The 18,549-nt window shown below is 40.6% G+C and overlaps 1 protein-coding gene across 5 annotated transcripts in view; it reads left to right on the top strand.

Moving 5' to 3' along the window:
- CACHD1 (cache domain containing 1) overlaps positions 1-18,549 on the top strand; it is a 234,240-nt gene that overhangs the window by 205,528 nt on the left and 10,163 nt on the right. For 2 of the 5 annotated variants that reach the window (XM_089921433.1, XM_022581230.3), the window contains one exon: positions 8,850-12,260. The exons of 2 other annotated variants lie outside the window; for them this stretch is intronic. In XM_089921433.1, the coding sequence (XP_089777559.1) occupies positions 8,850-9,088 (239 nt within the window). In that variant the 3' untranslated portion in view covers positions 9,089-12,260. Of the gene's footprint in view, positions 1-8,849; positions 12,262-18,549 lie in introns of those variants that run through there. One more of the 5 variants, XM_089921438.1, reaches the window with a different exon arrangement.

Here is an 18,549-nt window from a genome sequence, read left to right as displayed (position 1 = left end):
GAGAATCTTGTTCTGGCTCCTGATCTCTTAATCTTGGGTAAAGTCATCACTATTCCTCCAGCATCTGAACCTAGAAACTTCAAGGATATTAACCCTCTTGGCATCTTCACCAGGAAGTCCATTTGGTCACCAGAGCCAGCCCTTCCCTGAACTTGAACAGCCGCTCGCTCCACTTAAACACGGCTAATGTCCCACTTCACGGCCTTGCCGTCTTCTCGGGCCGATGCTCAGTCCCCTGTCCCCTGAGCCTCAGATCCCTCCTTCCTTGTGGTCAGCCTCCTCATTGCCACAAGGGATCATCTTAAAGCACACGTTATGTTCTTGCCATCTACCTTCCCCCTGCCCTTTGACCAGCCTTCCTGGTCTGGTCTCAGCCTGCCTGTCCAGCCTCATCTCTTGCTCTTTTCTCCTACACGTGAAGCTTTTCCCCATTCCTCAAATCCATGGAGCCTTTCAGTCTTCTGGTCTTTGAATATGCTCATCTCCCTGCCTGAAATACCTTCCACCCCTTTCTTTACCTAGTGAACCCCTCTCTCCCGTGAGGACCACCTTAAGTGTCACTTCCTCCAGGATCCTAAGCCAAGTTCATCAGCTTTGGTATTCCTTTGTAATGCCTCTGGTTTCGCACCTGTGTTTCCCCTTCTTGACTGTGGGCTTCTCAGAAGCTGGGGCCTCACCTTACCCCTTTTTCTGTTGAACCCCTAGCCTGGCATCTGGCACCAAGAGGGCACTCAGTAATGATGGACACACAACAACGAACGCTCCTTCTTCTGTCCTGATTTATGGCCAACGTGCCTGTTTTTCTGGCTGGGTATCTCTACATATGTTATTCACAGACTCTCAAAATCAAGATGTGCAAAAACAAAATTCGTTTCCTTCCCTGAGACTCAGGATCTCGGAGTCACCCTCTCTTATCATCCTGACTGTAAGTTGCAGTCCTCTTTAACCACCCCTCACCCCCCAGCCCCCCACATCAAATTGCTGATGAACTACTACTGTTTCCACCCCAGAGCTGTCTGTCCAATCCCATAGTTTTAATTCAGCAACTCTCAGCTGGGCTATTGCAATAACCTCCTAACTGCCTCCCTCTCTCTCCTTTTTATTCAGCCACCAAACTGCCACCAGAACTCTCTCTCCTTTTTTATATGTAAATTTATTTATTTATTTTTGGCTGCGTTGGATCTTCATTGTGTGCAGGCTTTCTCTAGTTGCGGCGAGCAGGGGCTACTGTTCCTTGCGGTGCACGGGCTTCTCATTGCGGTGGCTTCTCTTCTTGTGGAGCACGGGCTCTGGGCACGTGGGCTTCAGTAGTTGCAACACGCGGGCTTCAGTATTTGTGGCTCGCTGGCTCTAGAGCGCAGGCTCAGCAGTTGTGGCGCACGGGCTCAGTTGCTCCACGACATGTGGGATCTTCCTGGACCAGGGATCGAGCCCACGCTCCCTACATTGGCAGGCAGATTCTTAACCACTGCACCACCAGGGAAGTCCCAGAACTCTTTTTTTTTTTTTAATACAGCAAGTTCTTATTAGTCATCAATTTTATACACATCAGTGTATACATGTCAATCCCAATCGCCCAATTCATCACACCACCACCACCACCCCCTGCAGCTTTCCCCCCTTGGTGTCCATACGTTTGTTCTCTACATCTGTGTCTCAACTTCTGCTCTGCAAACCAGCTCATCTGTACCATTTTTCTAGGTTCCAGATACATGCGTTAATATACGATATTTGTTTTACTCTTTCTGCCTTACTTCACTCTGTATGACAGTCTCTAGATCCATCCACGTCTCAACAAATGACTCAATTTCGTTCCTTTTTATGGCTGAGTAATATTCCGTTATATGTATGTACCACAACTTCTTTATCCATTCGTCTCTCGATGGACATTTAGGTTGCTTCCATGACCTGGCTATCGCAAATAGTGCTGCAATGAACATTGGGGTGCATGTGTCTTTTTGAATTATGGTTTTCTCTGGGTATATGCCCAGTAGGGGGATTGCTAGATCATATGGTAATTCTATTTTTAGTTTTTTAAGGAACCTCCTTACTGTTCTCCATAGTGGCTGTATCAATTTACATTCCCAGCAACAGTACAAGAGGGTTCCCTTTTCTCCACACCCTCTCCAACATTTGTTGTTTGTAGATTTTCTGATGATGCCCATTCTAACTGGTGTGAGGTGATACCTCATTGTAGTTTTGATTTTCATTTCTCTAATAATTAGTGATGTTGAGCAGCTTTTCATGTGCTTCTTGGCCATGTGTATGTCTTCTTTGGAGAAATGTCTATTTAGGTCTTCTGTCCATTTTTGGATTTGGTTTTTTGTTTCTTTAATATTGAGCTGCATGAGCTGTTTGGAGATTAATCCTTTGTCCATTGATTCGTTTGCCTATATTTTCTCCCATTCTGAGGGTTGTCTTTTCATCTTGTTTATGGTTTCCTTTGCTGTGCAAAAGCTTTGAAGTTTCATTAGGTACCATTTGTTTATTTTTGTTTTTATTTCCATTTCTCTAGGAGGTGGATCGAAAAGGATCTTGCTGTGATTTATGTCAAAGAGTGTTCTTCCTATGTTTTCCTCCAAGAGTATTTTATTTTTATTTTTTTTTATTTTTGGCTGTGTTGGGTGTTCGTTTCTGTGCGAGGGCTTTCTCTAGTTGCAGCAAGTGAGGGGCACTCTTCATCACGGTGCACGGGCCTCTCACTATCGTGACCTCTCTTGTTGCGGAGCACAGACTAGAGATGCGCAGGCTCAGTAGTTGTGGCTCATGGGCCTAGTTGCTCGGTGGCATGTGGGATCCTCCCACACCAGGGCTCGAACCCGTGTCCCCTGCACTGGCAGGCAAACTCTCAACCACTGCGCCACCAGGGAAGCCCCCTCTAAGAGTTTGATAGTGTCCGGTCTTACATTTAGGTCTTGAATCCATTTTGAGTTTATTTTTGTGTATGGTGTTAGGGAGTGTTCTAATTTCATTCTTTTACATGTAGCTGTCCAGTTTTCCCAGCACCACTTATTGAAGAGACTGTCTTTTCTCCATTGTATATCTTTGCCTCCTTTGTCATAGATTAGTTAACCATAGGTGCATGGGTTTATCTCTGGGCTTTCTATCTTGTTCCATTGATCTATGTTTCTGTTTTTGTGCCAGTACCATATTGTCTTGATTACTGTAGCTTTGTAGTATAGTCTGAAGTCAGGGAGTCTGATTCCTCCAGCTCCGTTTCTTTCCCTCAGGACTGCTTTGGCTATTCAGGGCCTTTTGTGTCTCCATACAAATTTTAAGATTATTTGTTCTAGTTCTGTAAAAGTGCCATTGGTAATTTGATAGAGATTGCACTGAATCTGTAGATTGCTTTGGGTAGTATAGTCATTTTCACAATATTGATTCTTCTAATCCAAGAACATGGAATATCTCTCCATCTGTTGGTGTCATCTTTAATTTCTTTCATCAGTGTCTTATAGTTTCCTGCATACAGGTCTTTTGTCTCCCTAGGTAGGTTTATTCCTAGATATTTTATTCTTTTTGTTGCAGTGGTAAATGGGAGTGTTTCCTTAATTTCTCTTTCAGATTTTTCATCATTAGTGTATAGGAATGCAAGAGATTTCTGTGCATTAATTTTGTATCCTGCAACTTTACCAAATGTATTGATTAGCTCTAGTAGTTTTCTGGTGGCATTTTTAGGATTGTCTATGTATAGTATCATGTCATCTGCAAACAGTGACAGTTTTACTTCTTCTTTTCCAATTTGTATTTCTTTTTCTTCTCTGATTGCCATGGCTAGGACTTCCAAAACTATGTTGAATAATAGTGGTGAGAGTGGACATCCTTGTCTTGTTCCTGATCTTAAAGGAAATGGTTTCAATTTTTCACCATTGAGAATGATGTTTGCTGTGGGTTTGTCATATATGGCCTTTATTATGTTCAGGTAGGTTCCCTCTATGCCCACTTTCTGGAGAGTTTTTATCATAAATGGGTGTTGAATTTTGTCAAAAGCTTTTCCTGCATCTATTGAGATGACCATATGGTTTTTATTCTTCAGTTTGTTAATATGGTTAATATTGATTGATTTGCGTGTACTGAAGAATCCTTGCATCCCTGGGATAAATCCCACTTGATCATGGTGTATAATCCTTTTAATGTGTTGTTCGATTCTGTTTGCTAGTATTTTGTTGAGGATTTTTGCATCTCTATTCATCAGTGATATTGGTCTGTAATTTTCTTTTTTTGTAGTATCTGTGTCTGGTTTTGGTATCAGGGTGATGGTGGCCTCATAGAACAAGTTTGGGAGTGTTCCTTCCTCTGCAATTTTTTGTAAGAGTTTGAGAAGGATGGGTGTTAGCTCTTCTCTAAATGTTTGGTAGAATTCACCTTGTGAAGCCATCTGGTCTTGGACTTTTGTTTTTTGGAAGATTTTTAATTTTTAATTTAAAACTGTGAAATTTTCACAGTTTCAGTTTCATTACTTGTGATTGGTCTGTTCATATTTTCTATTTCTTCCTGGTTCAATCTTGGAAGATTATACCTTTCTAAGAATTTGTCCGTTTTTTCCAGGTTGTTCATTTTATTGGCATAGAGTTGCTTGTGGTAGCCTCTTAGGATGCTTTGTATTTCTGCGGTGTCTGTTGTAACTTCTCCTTTTTCATTTCTAATTTTATTGATTTGAGTCCTCTCCCTCTTTTTTTCTTTTTAAGTTTCCTTGGGGTTTTTTTTGTTTGTTTTTGTTGTGTGTTTTTGCGGTACACGGGCCTCTCACTGCTGTGGCCTCTCCCGTTGCGGAGCACAGGCTCTGGACGTGCCGCCTCAGCGGCCATGGCTCACGGGCCCAGCTGCTCTGAGGCATGTGGGATCCTCCCAGCCTGGGGCATGAACCCGTATCCCCTGCATCGGCAGGCGGACTGTCAACCACTGAGCCACCAGGGAAGCCCCTCCTCTCCCTCTTTTTCTTGATGAGTCTGGCCAATGGTTTATCAATTTTGTTTATCTTCTCAAAGAACCAGCTTTTAGTTTTATTGATCTTTGCTATTGTTTTCTTTGTTTCTATTTCATTTATTTCTGCTCTCATCTTTATGATTGCTTTCCTTCTGCTGTCTTTGGGTTTTGTTTGTTCTTCTTTCTCTAGTTCCTTTAGGTGTAAGTTTAGATTGTTTACGTGAGATTTTTCTGGTTTCTTGAGGTAGGCTTGTATAGCTATAAACTTCGCTCTTAGAACTGCTTTTGCTGCATCCCAGAGGTTTTTGATCGTCGTGTTTTCATGGTCATTTGTCTCTAGGTATTTTTTGATTTCCTCTTTGATTTCTTCAGTGATCTCTTGGTTATTTAGTAACGTATTGTTTAGCCTCATGTGTTTGTGTTTTTTACATTTTTTTCCCTATAATTCATTTCTAATCTCATAGCGTTGTGGTCAGAAAAGATGCTTGATATGGTTTCAGTTTTCTTAAATTTACTTAGGCTTGATTTGTGACCCAAGATGTGATCTATCCTGGAGAATGTTCTGTGCGCACTTGAGAAGAAAGTGTAATCTGCTGTTTTTGGATGGAATGTCCTATAAATATCAATTAAATCTATCTGGTCTATTGTGTCATTTAAAGCTTCTGTTTCTTTATTTTCATTTTGGATGATCTGTCCATTGGTGTAAGTGAGGTGTTAAAGTCCCCCACTATTATTGTGTTACTGTCGATTTCCTCTTTTATAGCTGTTAGCAGTTGCCTTATGTATTGAGGTGCTCCTATGTTGGGTGCATATATATTTATAATTGTTATATCTTCTTCTTGGATTGATCCCTTGATCATTACGTAGTGTCCTTCCTTGTCTCTTGTAACATTCTTTATTTTAAAGTCTATTTTATCTGATGTGAGTATAGCTACTCCAGCTTTCTTTTGATTTTCATTTGCATGGAATATCTTTTTCCATCCCCTCACTTTCAGTGTGTATGTGTCCCTAGGTCTGAAGTGGGTTTCTTGTAGACAGCATATATATGGGTCTTGTTTTTGTATCCATTCAGCAAGCCTGTGTCTTTTGGTTGGAAAATTTAATCCATTCACGTTTAAGGTAGTCATCAATATGTATGTTCCTATGACCATTTTCTTCATTGTTTTGGGTTTGTTTTTGTAGGTCCTTTTCTTCCCTTGTGTTTCCCACAAAATTTGTTGTAGAGCTGGTTTGGTGGTGCTGAATTCTCTTAGCTTTCGCTTTTCTGTAAAGCTTTTGATTTCTCCATCGAATCTGAATAAGATCCTTGCCGGGTAGAGTGATCTTGGTTGTAGGTTCTTCCCTTTCATCACTTTAAGTATATCATGCCACTCCCTTCTGGCTTGTAGAGTTTCTGCTGAGAAATCAGCTGTTAACCTTATGGGAGTTCCCTTGTATATTATTTGTCATTTTTCCCTTGCTGCTTTTAATAATTTTTCTTTGTCTTTAATTTTTGCCAATTTGATTACTATGTGTCTCGGCGTGTTTCTCCTTGGGTTTATCCTGTATGTGACTCGCTGTGCTTCCTGGACTTGGGTGGCTATTTCCTTTCCCATGTTAGGGAAGTTTTCGACTGTAATCTCTTCAAATATTTTCTCTGGTCCTTTCTCTCTCTCTTCTCCTTCTGGGACCCCTATAATGCGAATGTTGTTGCATTTAACGTTGTCCCAGAGGTCTCTTAGGCTGTCTTCATTTCTTTTCATTCTTTTTTCTTTATTCTGTTCAGCAGCAGTGAATTCCACCATTCTGTCTTCCAGGTCACTTATCCGTTCTTCTGCCTCAGTTATTCTGCTATTGATTCCTTCTAGTGTAGTTTTCATTTCAGTTATTGTATTGTTCATCTCTGTTTGTTTGTTACCTTAATTCTTCTAGGTCTTTGTTAAACATTTCTTGCATCTTCTCGATCTTTGCCTCCATTCTTTTTCCGAGGTTCTGGATCATCTTCACTATCATTATTCTGAATTCTTTTTCTGGAAGGTTGCCTATCTCCGCTTCATTTAGTTGTTTTTCTGGGGTTTTATCTTGTTCCTTCAACTGGTACATAGCCCTCTGCCTTTTCATCTTGTCTATCTTTCTGTGAATGTGGTTTTTGTTCCACAGGCTGCAGGATTGTAGTTCTTGCATCTGTTGTCTGCCCTCTGGTGGATGAGGCTATCTAAGAGGCTTGTGTAAGTTTCCTGATGGGAGGGACTCCAGAACTCTCTTTTTAAAATACAGAAATGATTGTGCTATTTTTCTGGTCTGCTCAAAACCTTGTAAGTTAAAGTCTGTCCTCCATCTACCTGCTAGCACTCATCCTAGCCACGTGGTGTAAAAATAGTCTTGTGTTTCTACACCTCTTGGCCATACTCGTCTGTTCCTTTACTCCTAGCCACTTCACCAAACTCCTACTCATCCATTTAAGCCCAACTAAAATATGAGTCCTCCTGTGATGCTTTCCCAGTCCTCCAGCCAGAATTAGTTAAGCCCTCTGCTGGATTTCAATTAAACCTCCATTATAGCACTTACCATTATCTGCACCAGAATAAGCCTAATTTTGTAAATATGTATCTCTTACTCAGTGGTGAAATCCTTAAGGAAAAGGGACATCTCTTATTTGTGTTTCATAGTCTCTCCTTTCAGCCTCCTGATGGTCTTCAATAAATGAATAATTGAACTGAGCTATGCTTGTACTTGTTTTATTTCTCAAGCACTAGCATATCAGCTCCTTGTGCAGGGATCAGGTTTTCGTCTCTGGGTCTCCTGCAGTGCCCAACACAGTGTCTTATACATAGTAGGTGCCTGATAAATATTTGTTGAGTGGGACTGAAAGAATTATGTTGTTTGAACAACATTTCATTGAGGACTGAGAGTTGCCTTTCTCATTTTTGCACGAAGCATAACATTTTCAACCACAAACTATTCCTGCTTGGTTAGTATGCAAGCACGTCAGTTTTGCAGCTATGGATGTGACTAGCGCTACCCACGGGTGAGTGCTGATTGATGCTAACTGTAGATGCAGTGGAAATATTAATGAGCTGTCACTTCTCAAAATTCTTAAAGGGGTTTTTTTTTTTTTGCAATATTTAAAAACATGCCAAGGTTCTTGGAATGAAATCTTTTGATCAGCAAGGGCATTTTCTTTTGAAACATGTATTACTTAGAATACCAAAAGAAATTAATCTTTAAATACAGTGAACCAGCTTACACAGAGAATAGCTGATTCTTTTGCTAGTTGCTATGAATGTATGCAGAGTTAGTGTTTTGTTAGGGACTGGAACTCAGGCAAGTTCATTAACCTCTCTGATCATCATTTCCCTCACCTGTAAAATGGACGTTAAAATATGTGCCTTGTTGGTGCGTAGGAATTACATGATACCAGGGCTGCCATGGTGGCAGCTGTTTTTTGTTCTTACTGTGGCCTCACATTCAGGCATTTTGAAGCTTAGCTTCCCCCACCAGCCGCCAACTGATCTGAGTCCTGTTAGGATCTTTGTCTTGAAGCTGTTTGTTTTTTCCCCTCAAAAATAAAAAATAGCCTTAATCTTATCTGAGGGAATAGTGTAGGAGGATATTTCCCCAACTGTCAGTTGTGGGGTCTATGGATCAGAAAGGATTGGGGTGATTTTTAGTTTGGTTTTGTTGGTTTGGGCATTTGGGAAAAGGGTTGCTGTTCATATTGCCTAAAATGATTGTGTATTTATTGTGTAATTGCTTTAAGGCAAGAGCTAACGAAAGATCTCTTTAAAAATAAGTCACTTCGAGGTCTGCTGACAGTCTGCAAACATTGACACTTATGTAACACAAAGGTAGGAGCGCCTCCCAGTGCCCCAGAAATCTGCAGTGACGTCTCCTCTCTGCATCTGGAAGCTCTCAGCTGCCTGTTTGTTGTGTTCATCTTCTAGGTTACAGCACCATGAGCCCACAGGAAGACAGCGAAAACCCTCCATGCACCAACGACCCCTTGTCGGCCGGGGTGGACGTGGGAAACCACGATGAAGACTTGGAGTTGGACACCCCACCTCAGACTGCTGCCCTTCTAAGTCACAAGTTCCACCACTACCGCCTTCACCACCCCACGCTGCATCACAGCCACCACCTGCAGGCGGCCGTGACCGTACACACTGTCGACGCAGAATGCTAACCTCCTCACCTCCATCAGAAGATGAGATCTGGGAGATATGGAATGTTCTGGAGGGAGAAAGAGCCAGCATCAAATCCACTTGTGTCTGTGCTCTGTCTAGAGTCGTTTAACTCGTTTTCCTGCCTGTTAATATATTTCAAAACAAGAGAAACAACGACAGAATCACATTTGTGAAGATGCAAGGCTGGTTGTGAAATGGAGGGGAAATAAGTCTGATTAATGAACCTGCCATAATACCAACGGAATGAACAGAAGCAAAACTCTAAACAGAGATGGAACCTACAAGTGAAACATTGGAAGCCTTGGTTAAGCTGAGCCAGGGGAATGTTCCGAGGAGCCCGAAACATTTGGCTCTGCTTAACTGGAAGAGAGAAAAATATGCTCCAGCGGAGACTGGCAACGTGGCACATGCAGAGAGAAATGTGTGCTTTGAAGATTTCACCTGGTTTCTTAGCGGTACCTAGATACCACAGGTGCTGTATGGAACTCATGTTAAGCTCTAAATGATGCATCTCAAAATTTCTAAGTAAAGGATTATTTTTCTACTATTTATTGAACTTTCAAACATTCTCAAACTTTGGGGGAAAGAAAAGGAAACACATGAGAAATTTTCACCAGTTATCCCTAGCTGTTTTGTGTATAATGAAGTGGTTCTTTGATTAAGGAGTTTTAGATCTTATTTAACTGATACCATCCCACTGCCTCACTCCACAAAAATGGGGAAATGAAGAAATCTTTCTCTCTGACTTGTTTACATACATTTTCTTTAGAACATCATGTCATGGAAATAGATCTTGATTTGCAATGCAGTATTCTTTTCCGTGTTTGACAGAGGTGGTGACAGAGGTGGGGGGGGGTGGGCAGAGGAATCCAGGAAGCTTTTAAAGAAATGTTACATTTCTTTTGAACTAATTTCCATTTCCCATACAGTGCTTTCCTTAGGTTTCTACGAAACCTAATATTACACCCCCAGCCTTTCAGCTAAAGGAGGGTTGGATTTATTCTCCTTGTTTTAGAGACTATAAATTTTTTGATGTCCCATTTTGATTCTGAGAATATGGAACGCATAAAGGAAGAAGTTTTTCAAATTCAAAATTTTGATTCCAAAATAAAGATTTCTTTTGAAATCATAGTTTAAAGCTGCTGCCAGTCCTCCAAGAAGATACCCACCAAACTGCTTTGTGATGTATACAGAGGGTGATCAAATCTGGCTAATACAACATGGGGCATTGTAATTTTAAAGTAGTGTTCTAATTACAGTGATGTATTTTAGATTCACATTTTGTGATCCAAATATGTTATAAAGACATTCTTGCACCGTGTGTGTGGTAAATCTCCGTTTATATGTAGTTGGAAAAAATTCACTGAATAATGTTTTAATGATAGGGTATTACGATATAATGTAAAAAAAAATAAAAGTGGTTCTTCAGCAGTACAGAAAGTCAACTATATGTGTGCTATCAGGAAACCTCTTCATACTGTGTATAAAATTGCAGTCTAGTGAAATAAACTGTATGAACGGACGGTCTTAGTGGCTATAGTGATTTGTTAATGGACCACTTCTTGTGCCTCAAGGCAGATTACACTTTGTAACCTAGCAGATCAGTTGCCAAACTGAAAGTAGGCTTCCTTTCAGTGCCACAGTCAACTTCAGGGGCTTCCTGACCATCTTGACTATGCAAAGAAATTTAAGACTCTAATGGGATGAAATTAAAAGCAAATAAAATGTGTGGATCATAGCTCCCCCTTTCTGAGCATCTAAATTAGTGTCATATATAATAAATAAATGGCTGTTCTCTAACTGCTGGAGGGAATGAATGACTTTCCTGTCTTCCCAGAATATCAAACCTCTCCATGGAACACTGGGGTCATTTCTCAAGTTGAGAGTCTTTGTGTTATAACACTAGCCTCTTGATGGAGGGGAACCTGGTTGTTTTCAAGAAAAGAATCACAGAACTTAGAGCTTAAAAAATAAAATACGGACAGCCTACTCAAAGACAATGAGAGAAATGTATTTTGTGTCTTTTGTGATAAGAATCTCTCCCCATCCTGAACTTTCAGGGAAAGTGATTGAATACTTATACGTGAATAAGAATATAACCAAGTTTTGCAGTTCCTGGAGAATATGACATACAGCTTTGTGCAGTTTGGGTTGAAGTTTTGATCTGCTAAGTTACCTTTTGTCTTCTTCCCCAAGCATTGCATATAATGTTGTTTAGACATTTCTTGTTTGTGTTCTTGTTGTTATTTAAAAGGAAAAATATGGTTTTGGAAACTTTTCATCATGGCAATCAATATTGGCTCCTTTTGCCCCACAGATTACATTGCTTGTTTGTTTTTGTTTGTTTTCTTTTTTTTTGTTTAAGTAATTTTTATTGCCGTATAGTTGATTTACAATTTTATGTGAGTTTCTGCTGTACAGCAAAGTCAGTCAGTTATAATATACATATATACACTCTTTTTTAGATTCTATTCCCATATAGGTCATTACAGAGTATTGAATAGAGTTCCCTGTGCTATACAGTAGTTTCTTATTAGTTATCTATTTTATATATAGTGGTGTGTATGTGTCAATCCCAATCTCCCAATTTATCCCTCCTCCCCCTTTCCCCCTTGGTAGCCATAAGTTTGTTTTCTACATCTGTGATGCTATTTCTGTTTTGTAAATAGGTTCATTTGTACCATTTTTTTTGGTTCCATATATAAGCGATATCATATTATATTTGTCTTTCTCTGACTTCACTCAGTATGACAATCTCTAGGTCATCCATGTCACTGCAAATGGCATTATTTCTTTGTTTTTTATGGCTGGGTAATATTCCATTGTGTATATGTACCTCATCTTCTTTATTCATTCTTCTGTCGATGGACATTTAGGTTGCTTCCATGTCTTGGCTATTGTAAATAGTGCTGCAATGAACATTGGGGTGCATGTATCCTTTCAAACCAAGTTTTTCTCCAGATGTATGCCCAGGAGTGGGATTGCTGAATCATATGGTAGCTCTACTTTTAGTTTTTTAAGGAATCTCCATACTGTTCTCCATAGTGACTCTACCAATTTACACTCCCACTAGCAGTGCAAGAGGATTCCCTTTTCTCCACACCCTCTCCAGCATTTATTGTAGGTTTTTTTGATGATGGCCATTCTGACCAGTGTGAGGTGATACCTCATTGTAGTTTTTTAGTTTTTTTTTTTTTTAGGTAAATTAAAGCTATTGTGTCTTTATTTTTAGCATTTTTTTAATCTTTATTTTTTTAACATCTTAATTGCTTTACAATGGTGTGTTAGTTTCTGCTTTTTACAAAGTGAATCAGACAGCTTGCGTCTCCCTCCCATCCTCCCCATCCCACCCCTCTAGGTGGTCACAAAGCATCGAGCTGATCTCCCTGTGCTGTGCGGCTGCTTCCCACTACCTGTCTATTTTACGTTTGGTAGTGTATATATGTCCATGCCACTCTCTCACTTCGTCCCAGCTTACCCTTCCCCCTCCCCATGTCCTCAAGTCCCTTCTCTACGTCTGCATCTTTATTCCTGTCCTGCCCCTAGGTTCTGGAGAACCGTTTTGTTTTTTTTTTTTAGATTCCATATATATGTGTTAGCATACGGTATTTGTTTTTCTCTTTCTGACTTCACTGTATGACAGACTCTAGGTCCATCCACCTCACTACAAATAACTCAATTTCATTTCCTTTTATGGCTGAGTAATATTCCATTGTATATATGTACCACATCTTCTTTATCCATTTGTCTGTCTATGGACCCTTAGGTTGCTTCCAGGTCCTGGCTATTGTAAATAGAACTGCAATGAACATTATGGTACATGACTCTTTTTGAATTATGGTTTTCTCTGGGTATATGCTTAGTAGAGGGGTTGCTGGGTGTTTTGGTAGTTCTATTTTTAGTTTTTTAAGGAACCTGCATACTGTTCTCCATAGTGGCTGTATCAATTTACATTCCCACTAACAGTGCAAGAGGGTTCCCTTTTCTCCACACCCTCTCCAGCATTTATTTTTTGTAGATTTTTTGATGGTGGCCATTCTGACCGGTGTGAGGTGATACCTCATTGTAGTTTTGATTTGTATTTCTCTAATAATTAGTGATGTTGAGCGTCTTTTCATGTGCCTCTTGGCCATCTGTATGTCTTTTTTTTTTAATATAGATTTTTATTTATTTATTTTAGCCACTCCATGCGGCATGGGGGATCTTAGTTCCCCAACCAGGGATCAAAGCTGTACCCCCTGCAGTGGAAGCACAGAATCTTAATCACTGGACCACCAGGGAAGTCCCTATCTGTATGTCTTCTTTGGAGAAATGTCTATTTAGATCTTCCGCCCATTTTTTGATTGGGTTGTTTGTTTTTTTAATATTGAGCTGCATGAGCCATTTGTATATTTTGAAGACCAATTCCTTGTTGGTCACTTCGTTTGCAAATATATCCTCCCATTCTATGTGTTGTTACATTGCTTGTTAAACAAGTCTCTTCTGACATCCTGGAGGGGGATCCCATCAATGCCTTTCACTCACTAAGGCCTCTTACCACCTGTAGCCAACCTTGCTTATCAGTGCAGACAAGTACCAAGAGCTGAGGGTGTTCCAGGTCACTTTATACAGCTAGACAAGGAAATTTCCTACTTGTGCCCCCAACAAAACAGGGTTCAGACTCACACTAGTTCTTGTGGCAGACATTCATCTGCTTTTTGGATACATTTATTTTAGAAATTTTGGAAAATGTGTGGTAGTTTTTCTTCCTCTACTTCTTGATTGAATTTGAATGTTCAACTACACTTCATTAGTATTTTTTATTTGAAAGACTTTGTCCAGTTTACTCAGGCAGGCTTATTTTGCCTGTTAGAGTGACTGGTATGTGGAAAGAAGTCCTGGAAGGTCACTTAAGCTCATTTCTCTGTGGCAATGGCCTGCTGTAGTGATTACATTTTTTAGAATGTATATCTGCTAGAATAATCAAACAGCATCCTAGAGGCATCTGTGTCCTCTGTGAACAGAGGAGTGGTAATTTTCCTGGCTGAAATCCAATGCCATATTCAGAATTCTTTTGAATTTTTCAGTGAAAAAGTTGGAAGACATATTTCTGTGACTGTTACTTATAACTGTATAAGATGCTTTGTTTAATAGCCAAGGTGGGTGTATATCAAAATATGTAGATATATAGACATCTGAGATTTTCCTGGTTTTCCTCCAACCTCCCTCTCCAGTCCTAAACTGCTCATTAAGCCTCTTCATCCCTTAATTCAGTGTTTCTTAGCTTTTTAAGAATTCATTATTGTCCCCCTCCTAAAAAGAAAATTTTGATTTAATTAAAATTCACCCTAACAAGAGAAATTAAACACTAGAGGGTAAGATTTGTCAGGACTTTGGAGAGCTACAAACTATTGTAATACCTGATTTCTTTTCCTCCCCTGAGAATCAGCTTTCAGCACTTCGTGGGCAGTATCTACCCCATTTGAGAATGTGTGCCTTATAATTCTGTCCTCAGCCCCCTTTTCAGTACTTCTTGGGAAGGTAGAGCATTGAAGTGAAAGCAAGGGGGCCTGGGACTCTGATCCCAAGCTCAGAACTGTCTTGGACTTCCTCATCTCCCTCTCATTTCACATCTGGTCAATCGCCAAGTCCAAAGTCTTTGAGCGAACAATATCACTCACCTTCATCCATCCCTTTACTTTTTTGTGACTGATTTGTAAGCCATCTGTATATCTCCACTGAATCGGTAGCCTCTAAACTGGCTCCTAGACTCTCTTCTCCAATTTCTCTTTCATTCAAACAAGTATTCCCTGGGCTCCTACCACACATCCGGCACTGCCCTAGGAGCGAGTATACAGTAAGGAATTAAACAGCGATCCCTTCTCACACTGCACGTGGAGATGTCAGTGGACAATGGGGCTGGCTCCGGTGTTTATCCCACTCTTCCTCCATTATTAAGCAGTGAATGTGACTCCAAGAACTGGCCTAAATCATAGCGTTGGATTTCCTGTTAATCCCACTGCAATCATAATAAACTCATCCTACGTATTTAGTCATAATCTTAGACTTAAGGCAACCGACATAAGGCATTCCTCCAGCACAAGGGAAGATGTGATCTAACCTGAATCCCACCCTCCCTCTGGAGCCTTCTTTGTGTAAGACCATTTGAGTTGACTTTAATACCTGCACCTGAAACTATCCAATATCGACATTAAACAAGCAAATACAAAAATATAAGTATAATTTCAAATATGGCTATTTGCTGTAAAGGCAAAGGAAGGGTGGTGGACAAAGTAACCCATAGGGGAGGGTGTGGGCAGGGAGAAAATCTGCTTTAGATTAGATGCTCAAGGAGAGCCTTTAAGAGAGTGATGTTGAAGCTGCTACTGAAGAATGGGAAAGAGCCAGACAGCAGGGCAGGGGGACAGTGGTAGGCTGACATTTCCAGCTGAGGGAATAGAACATGCAGTGGGCTTAAGATAAGAGGATCGCATCTAGAGCATTGGCTAGCAAAGGGAAAGTGGAATGTGATGAGAATGAAGAGGTAGGAAAACGTGGTCCTGCAGGCCATGGAAGAAAAATAGATAAGTGGGAAGCCAGTAGGATCTTTTAAGGAGAGGGTGAGGCTATCTAGTCTATATTTAAGAAAGACCATTTTGAGTTGAAAATTATTGTGGGGTAGGTAGCAAAAATGAAAATATGGACAGGAAATCATTGCAGAAGTGTAGATGAGAAATGCAGGATGATAGCAGTAAAGATGGAGGAAAACAAAGTGGTGGAAAATACGTTTTGGAAGCAGAAATAGGGGAGGGTGGGCTTGCTTGGTTATGGAGAGTAATGAGACAGGGGTTCCTGACTTGGACAATTACAACAATGGCGGCATCACTTTCTGTACTAGAGAGCAGGAACAGTTTCAGGAGGAGTAAGGAATGTTCTATATGCTGGGTGTGAGATAGCAGAGATGTCAAGTTCATCCTGCGTACTCCCACCCAATAATTACTGATGACTGGCTCACATGGAGCATTTGCTCTGTGACAGGCACTGTGGTAAGGTGTTCTTATGTGCTAGCTCATTTCCTATAATTTAGCTCTGATCAGTCAGCACCATATAAGAGCTTTCAGCCTTACCTCTCTACCTAATCCTCTTAGTGGCATGCTCCACAGTTTATATCCTGCTTAAGTTCAGAACTTCATCCTGCTTACCCCTTGTGTACCTCTGCTGTGTTCCAGCCAACTGGTCTACTGGCCAAACACCTGACTTCTTGATGTAATGTATGTCTTTGTTTATGCTGTGTGTGTGTGTATGTGGTTTGTTTTTTTTTTCAGCTTCACTGAGGTATAATTGATATATTAAATTGTAAGATATTCAAAGGGAACATTGTGGTGATTTGATACATGTATTCATTGTGAAAGGATTTCCCCTTAGCTAACATCCATCATCTCACATATTTGTCTTTTGGGGGAGGTGGAGGGGGGGTGAAGGTGAGAACGTTTAAATTCTACTCTCAGTAAATTTCAGTTGTTGTGGTCAAGTATAATCACCATATTATCCATTAGATCCTCAGACATTATTCACCTTACCGCTGAAAGTTTGTATCCTTTTACCCACCTCCAGCCCATGGCAACCATTTTTCTACTCTCTATTTCTATGACTTGGACTTTTTAAAAACTATTTCACATGTGATACCATGCTGCATCTGTCTTTCTCTGTCTGACTTACTTCATTTAGCATCAATATATCGGCCTATAAAAGGCTACCTATATATTATAATAATAATTTTTGACATCAGTATATATCTAAAAGCAAAAATAATTCCTGTTGGCTAATTTATATGTACAGCTACTTATCTAATATGCAATATGGTTTTAAATAGCATTTCTTTAAGAAAGAGCTTACATATGGAAGGTTTTTAAATCTTTCTCATAAGACTTCTTGTATTTCTTTCACACTCTTCCCATTCTATTTCTGGGTGCTGCTTGATTAAAGTGTTTTATATAACACTGTCCCACCAGGATTACTGCCTTAGTTCTTCCTCTGGCCCTAGTGCTTTTGGAAAAAAAAAAAAATTACGTAACAGAAGCTTGGCTCCCGGACAAAGGTATGTTCTTGACTTTCAGGGCTCCTTGGCAGTCCTTTATCCAGTCCCAGTTTACTCTGCAGTGCGCTCTTCCAAAAACCCACTCCGAAATGTTTCCACTGTCTCCAGCCCTGCGCCAGGGCCTACCGCAGCCCTCTGCAGCTGCCATATGTTCTACCCTCAGGTTTCAATAGAAGCCCTACAACTCTTACATCTTTACATCAAAATGGCTTTCAGACCTCATTCTCTTTATTGGTTCTCAGAGGAAGAAATGTCCCTGCTCCTTACCAGAGCCAACCCTTATGCTCTTCAACCAGTTGCATCAAACAAGTACATCCTCGGTTCCCCTTCCCCAGTCAGTGGCCGCAGAGCCTACAAATACAAACCGTCCTTAACCTTGCTTCCCCCTCAGGTTACTCTTAGGTGGTCCTCTGTCTGTCTGGACCAATATTTCAAAATTGTAGTATTTACTCAAAAACTCACCCAGGCCTCCATGCTCTCTCCTTGCTGCCTCCCCTCCCTCAGAAGGTGTAGACACACCCTCCTCCCAGGTCTGTACCCCCAGCCTCGGTGTTCCCTCTCTTCCTGAAATCCTGACCCCCCCTGTCCATTTGCCTGTGACTTGCCACATGGATGTTTCCCAGGCCATTCCAGCACCCTACTCCAAGTTGCTATCCTTTCTCACCTGGACCCCTGCAGCAGCTTCCCCGCCATTCTCTCATCTCCATTCTTGCCCCCTCCACTTCATTCTCTACATGGAGGTCTGAGTAATCTTACTTTTATTGAGTTAAATTTCATGTACCATAAAAGTAACCATTTTGAAGTATACAATTCAGTGGCCTTTCGTACGTTCAAAATGTCATGCAATCATCACCTCCATCTAGTCCCAAAACATTTTTGCACCCCCCCCAGAGGGAAAATCTGCACCCATCAAGCAGTCACTCTCATTTCCCCCTTTCCCCTATCCCCTAGAAACCACTAATCTTTCCGTCTCTGAATTCACCTAGTCTGAACTCTTCATCTAAATACAAGGTGACCTTTCGGGCTTTTTTCACTTAGTATCATGTTTTTGAGGTTCACCCATATAGCGTGTATAGTAGCGTGTATCAGTACTCGATTCCTTTTTGCGGCTGAATAACATCGATTCCATTGTATGGATATACCACATCTTGTTTATCCTTTCATATATGATGGACCTCCGGGTTGTTTCCATCTTTTGACAATTGTGGATAGTGCTGCTTTGAGCATTTGTGTACAAGTATTTGTTTGAATACTGGTTTTCACTTCCTTTGGGTATATGCGTAGGAGTTGAATCGCTTAGTCATATGGTAATTTTATGTTTGACATTCTGAGAAACTGCTAGACTGTTTTCTAGAGTGGCATCATTTTACATCCCCACCAGCA

Source organism: Delphinapterus leucas, chromosome 1, assembly GCF_059928025.1.
Source record: "Delphinapterus leucas isolate spDelLeu-1000000601 "Yukka" chromosome 1, BTC_Dleu_Yukka2, whole genome shotgun sequence".
In the NCBI taxonomy this organism is placed as follows: domain Eukaryota; kingdom Metazoa; phylum Chordata; class Mammalia; order Artiodactyla; family Monodontidae; genus Delphinapterus; species Delphinapterus leucas.
This window is presented reverse-complemented; position numbering and strand designations above follow the sequence as displayed.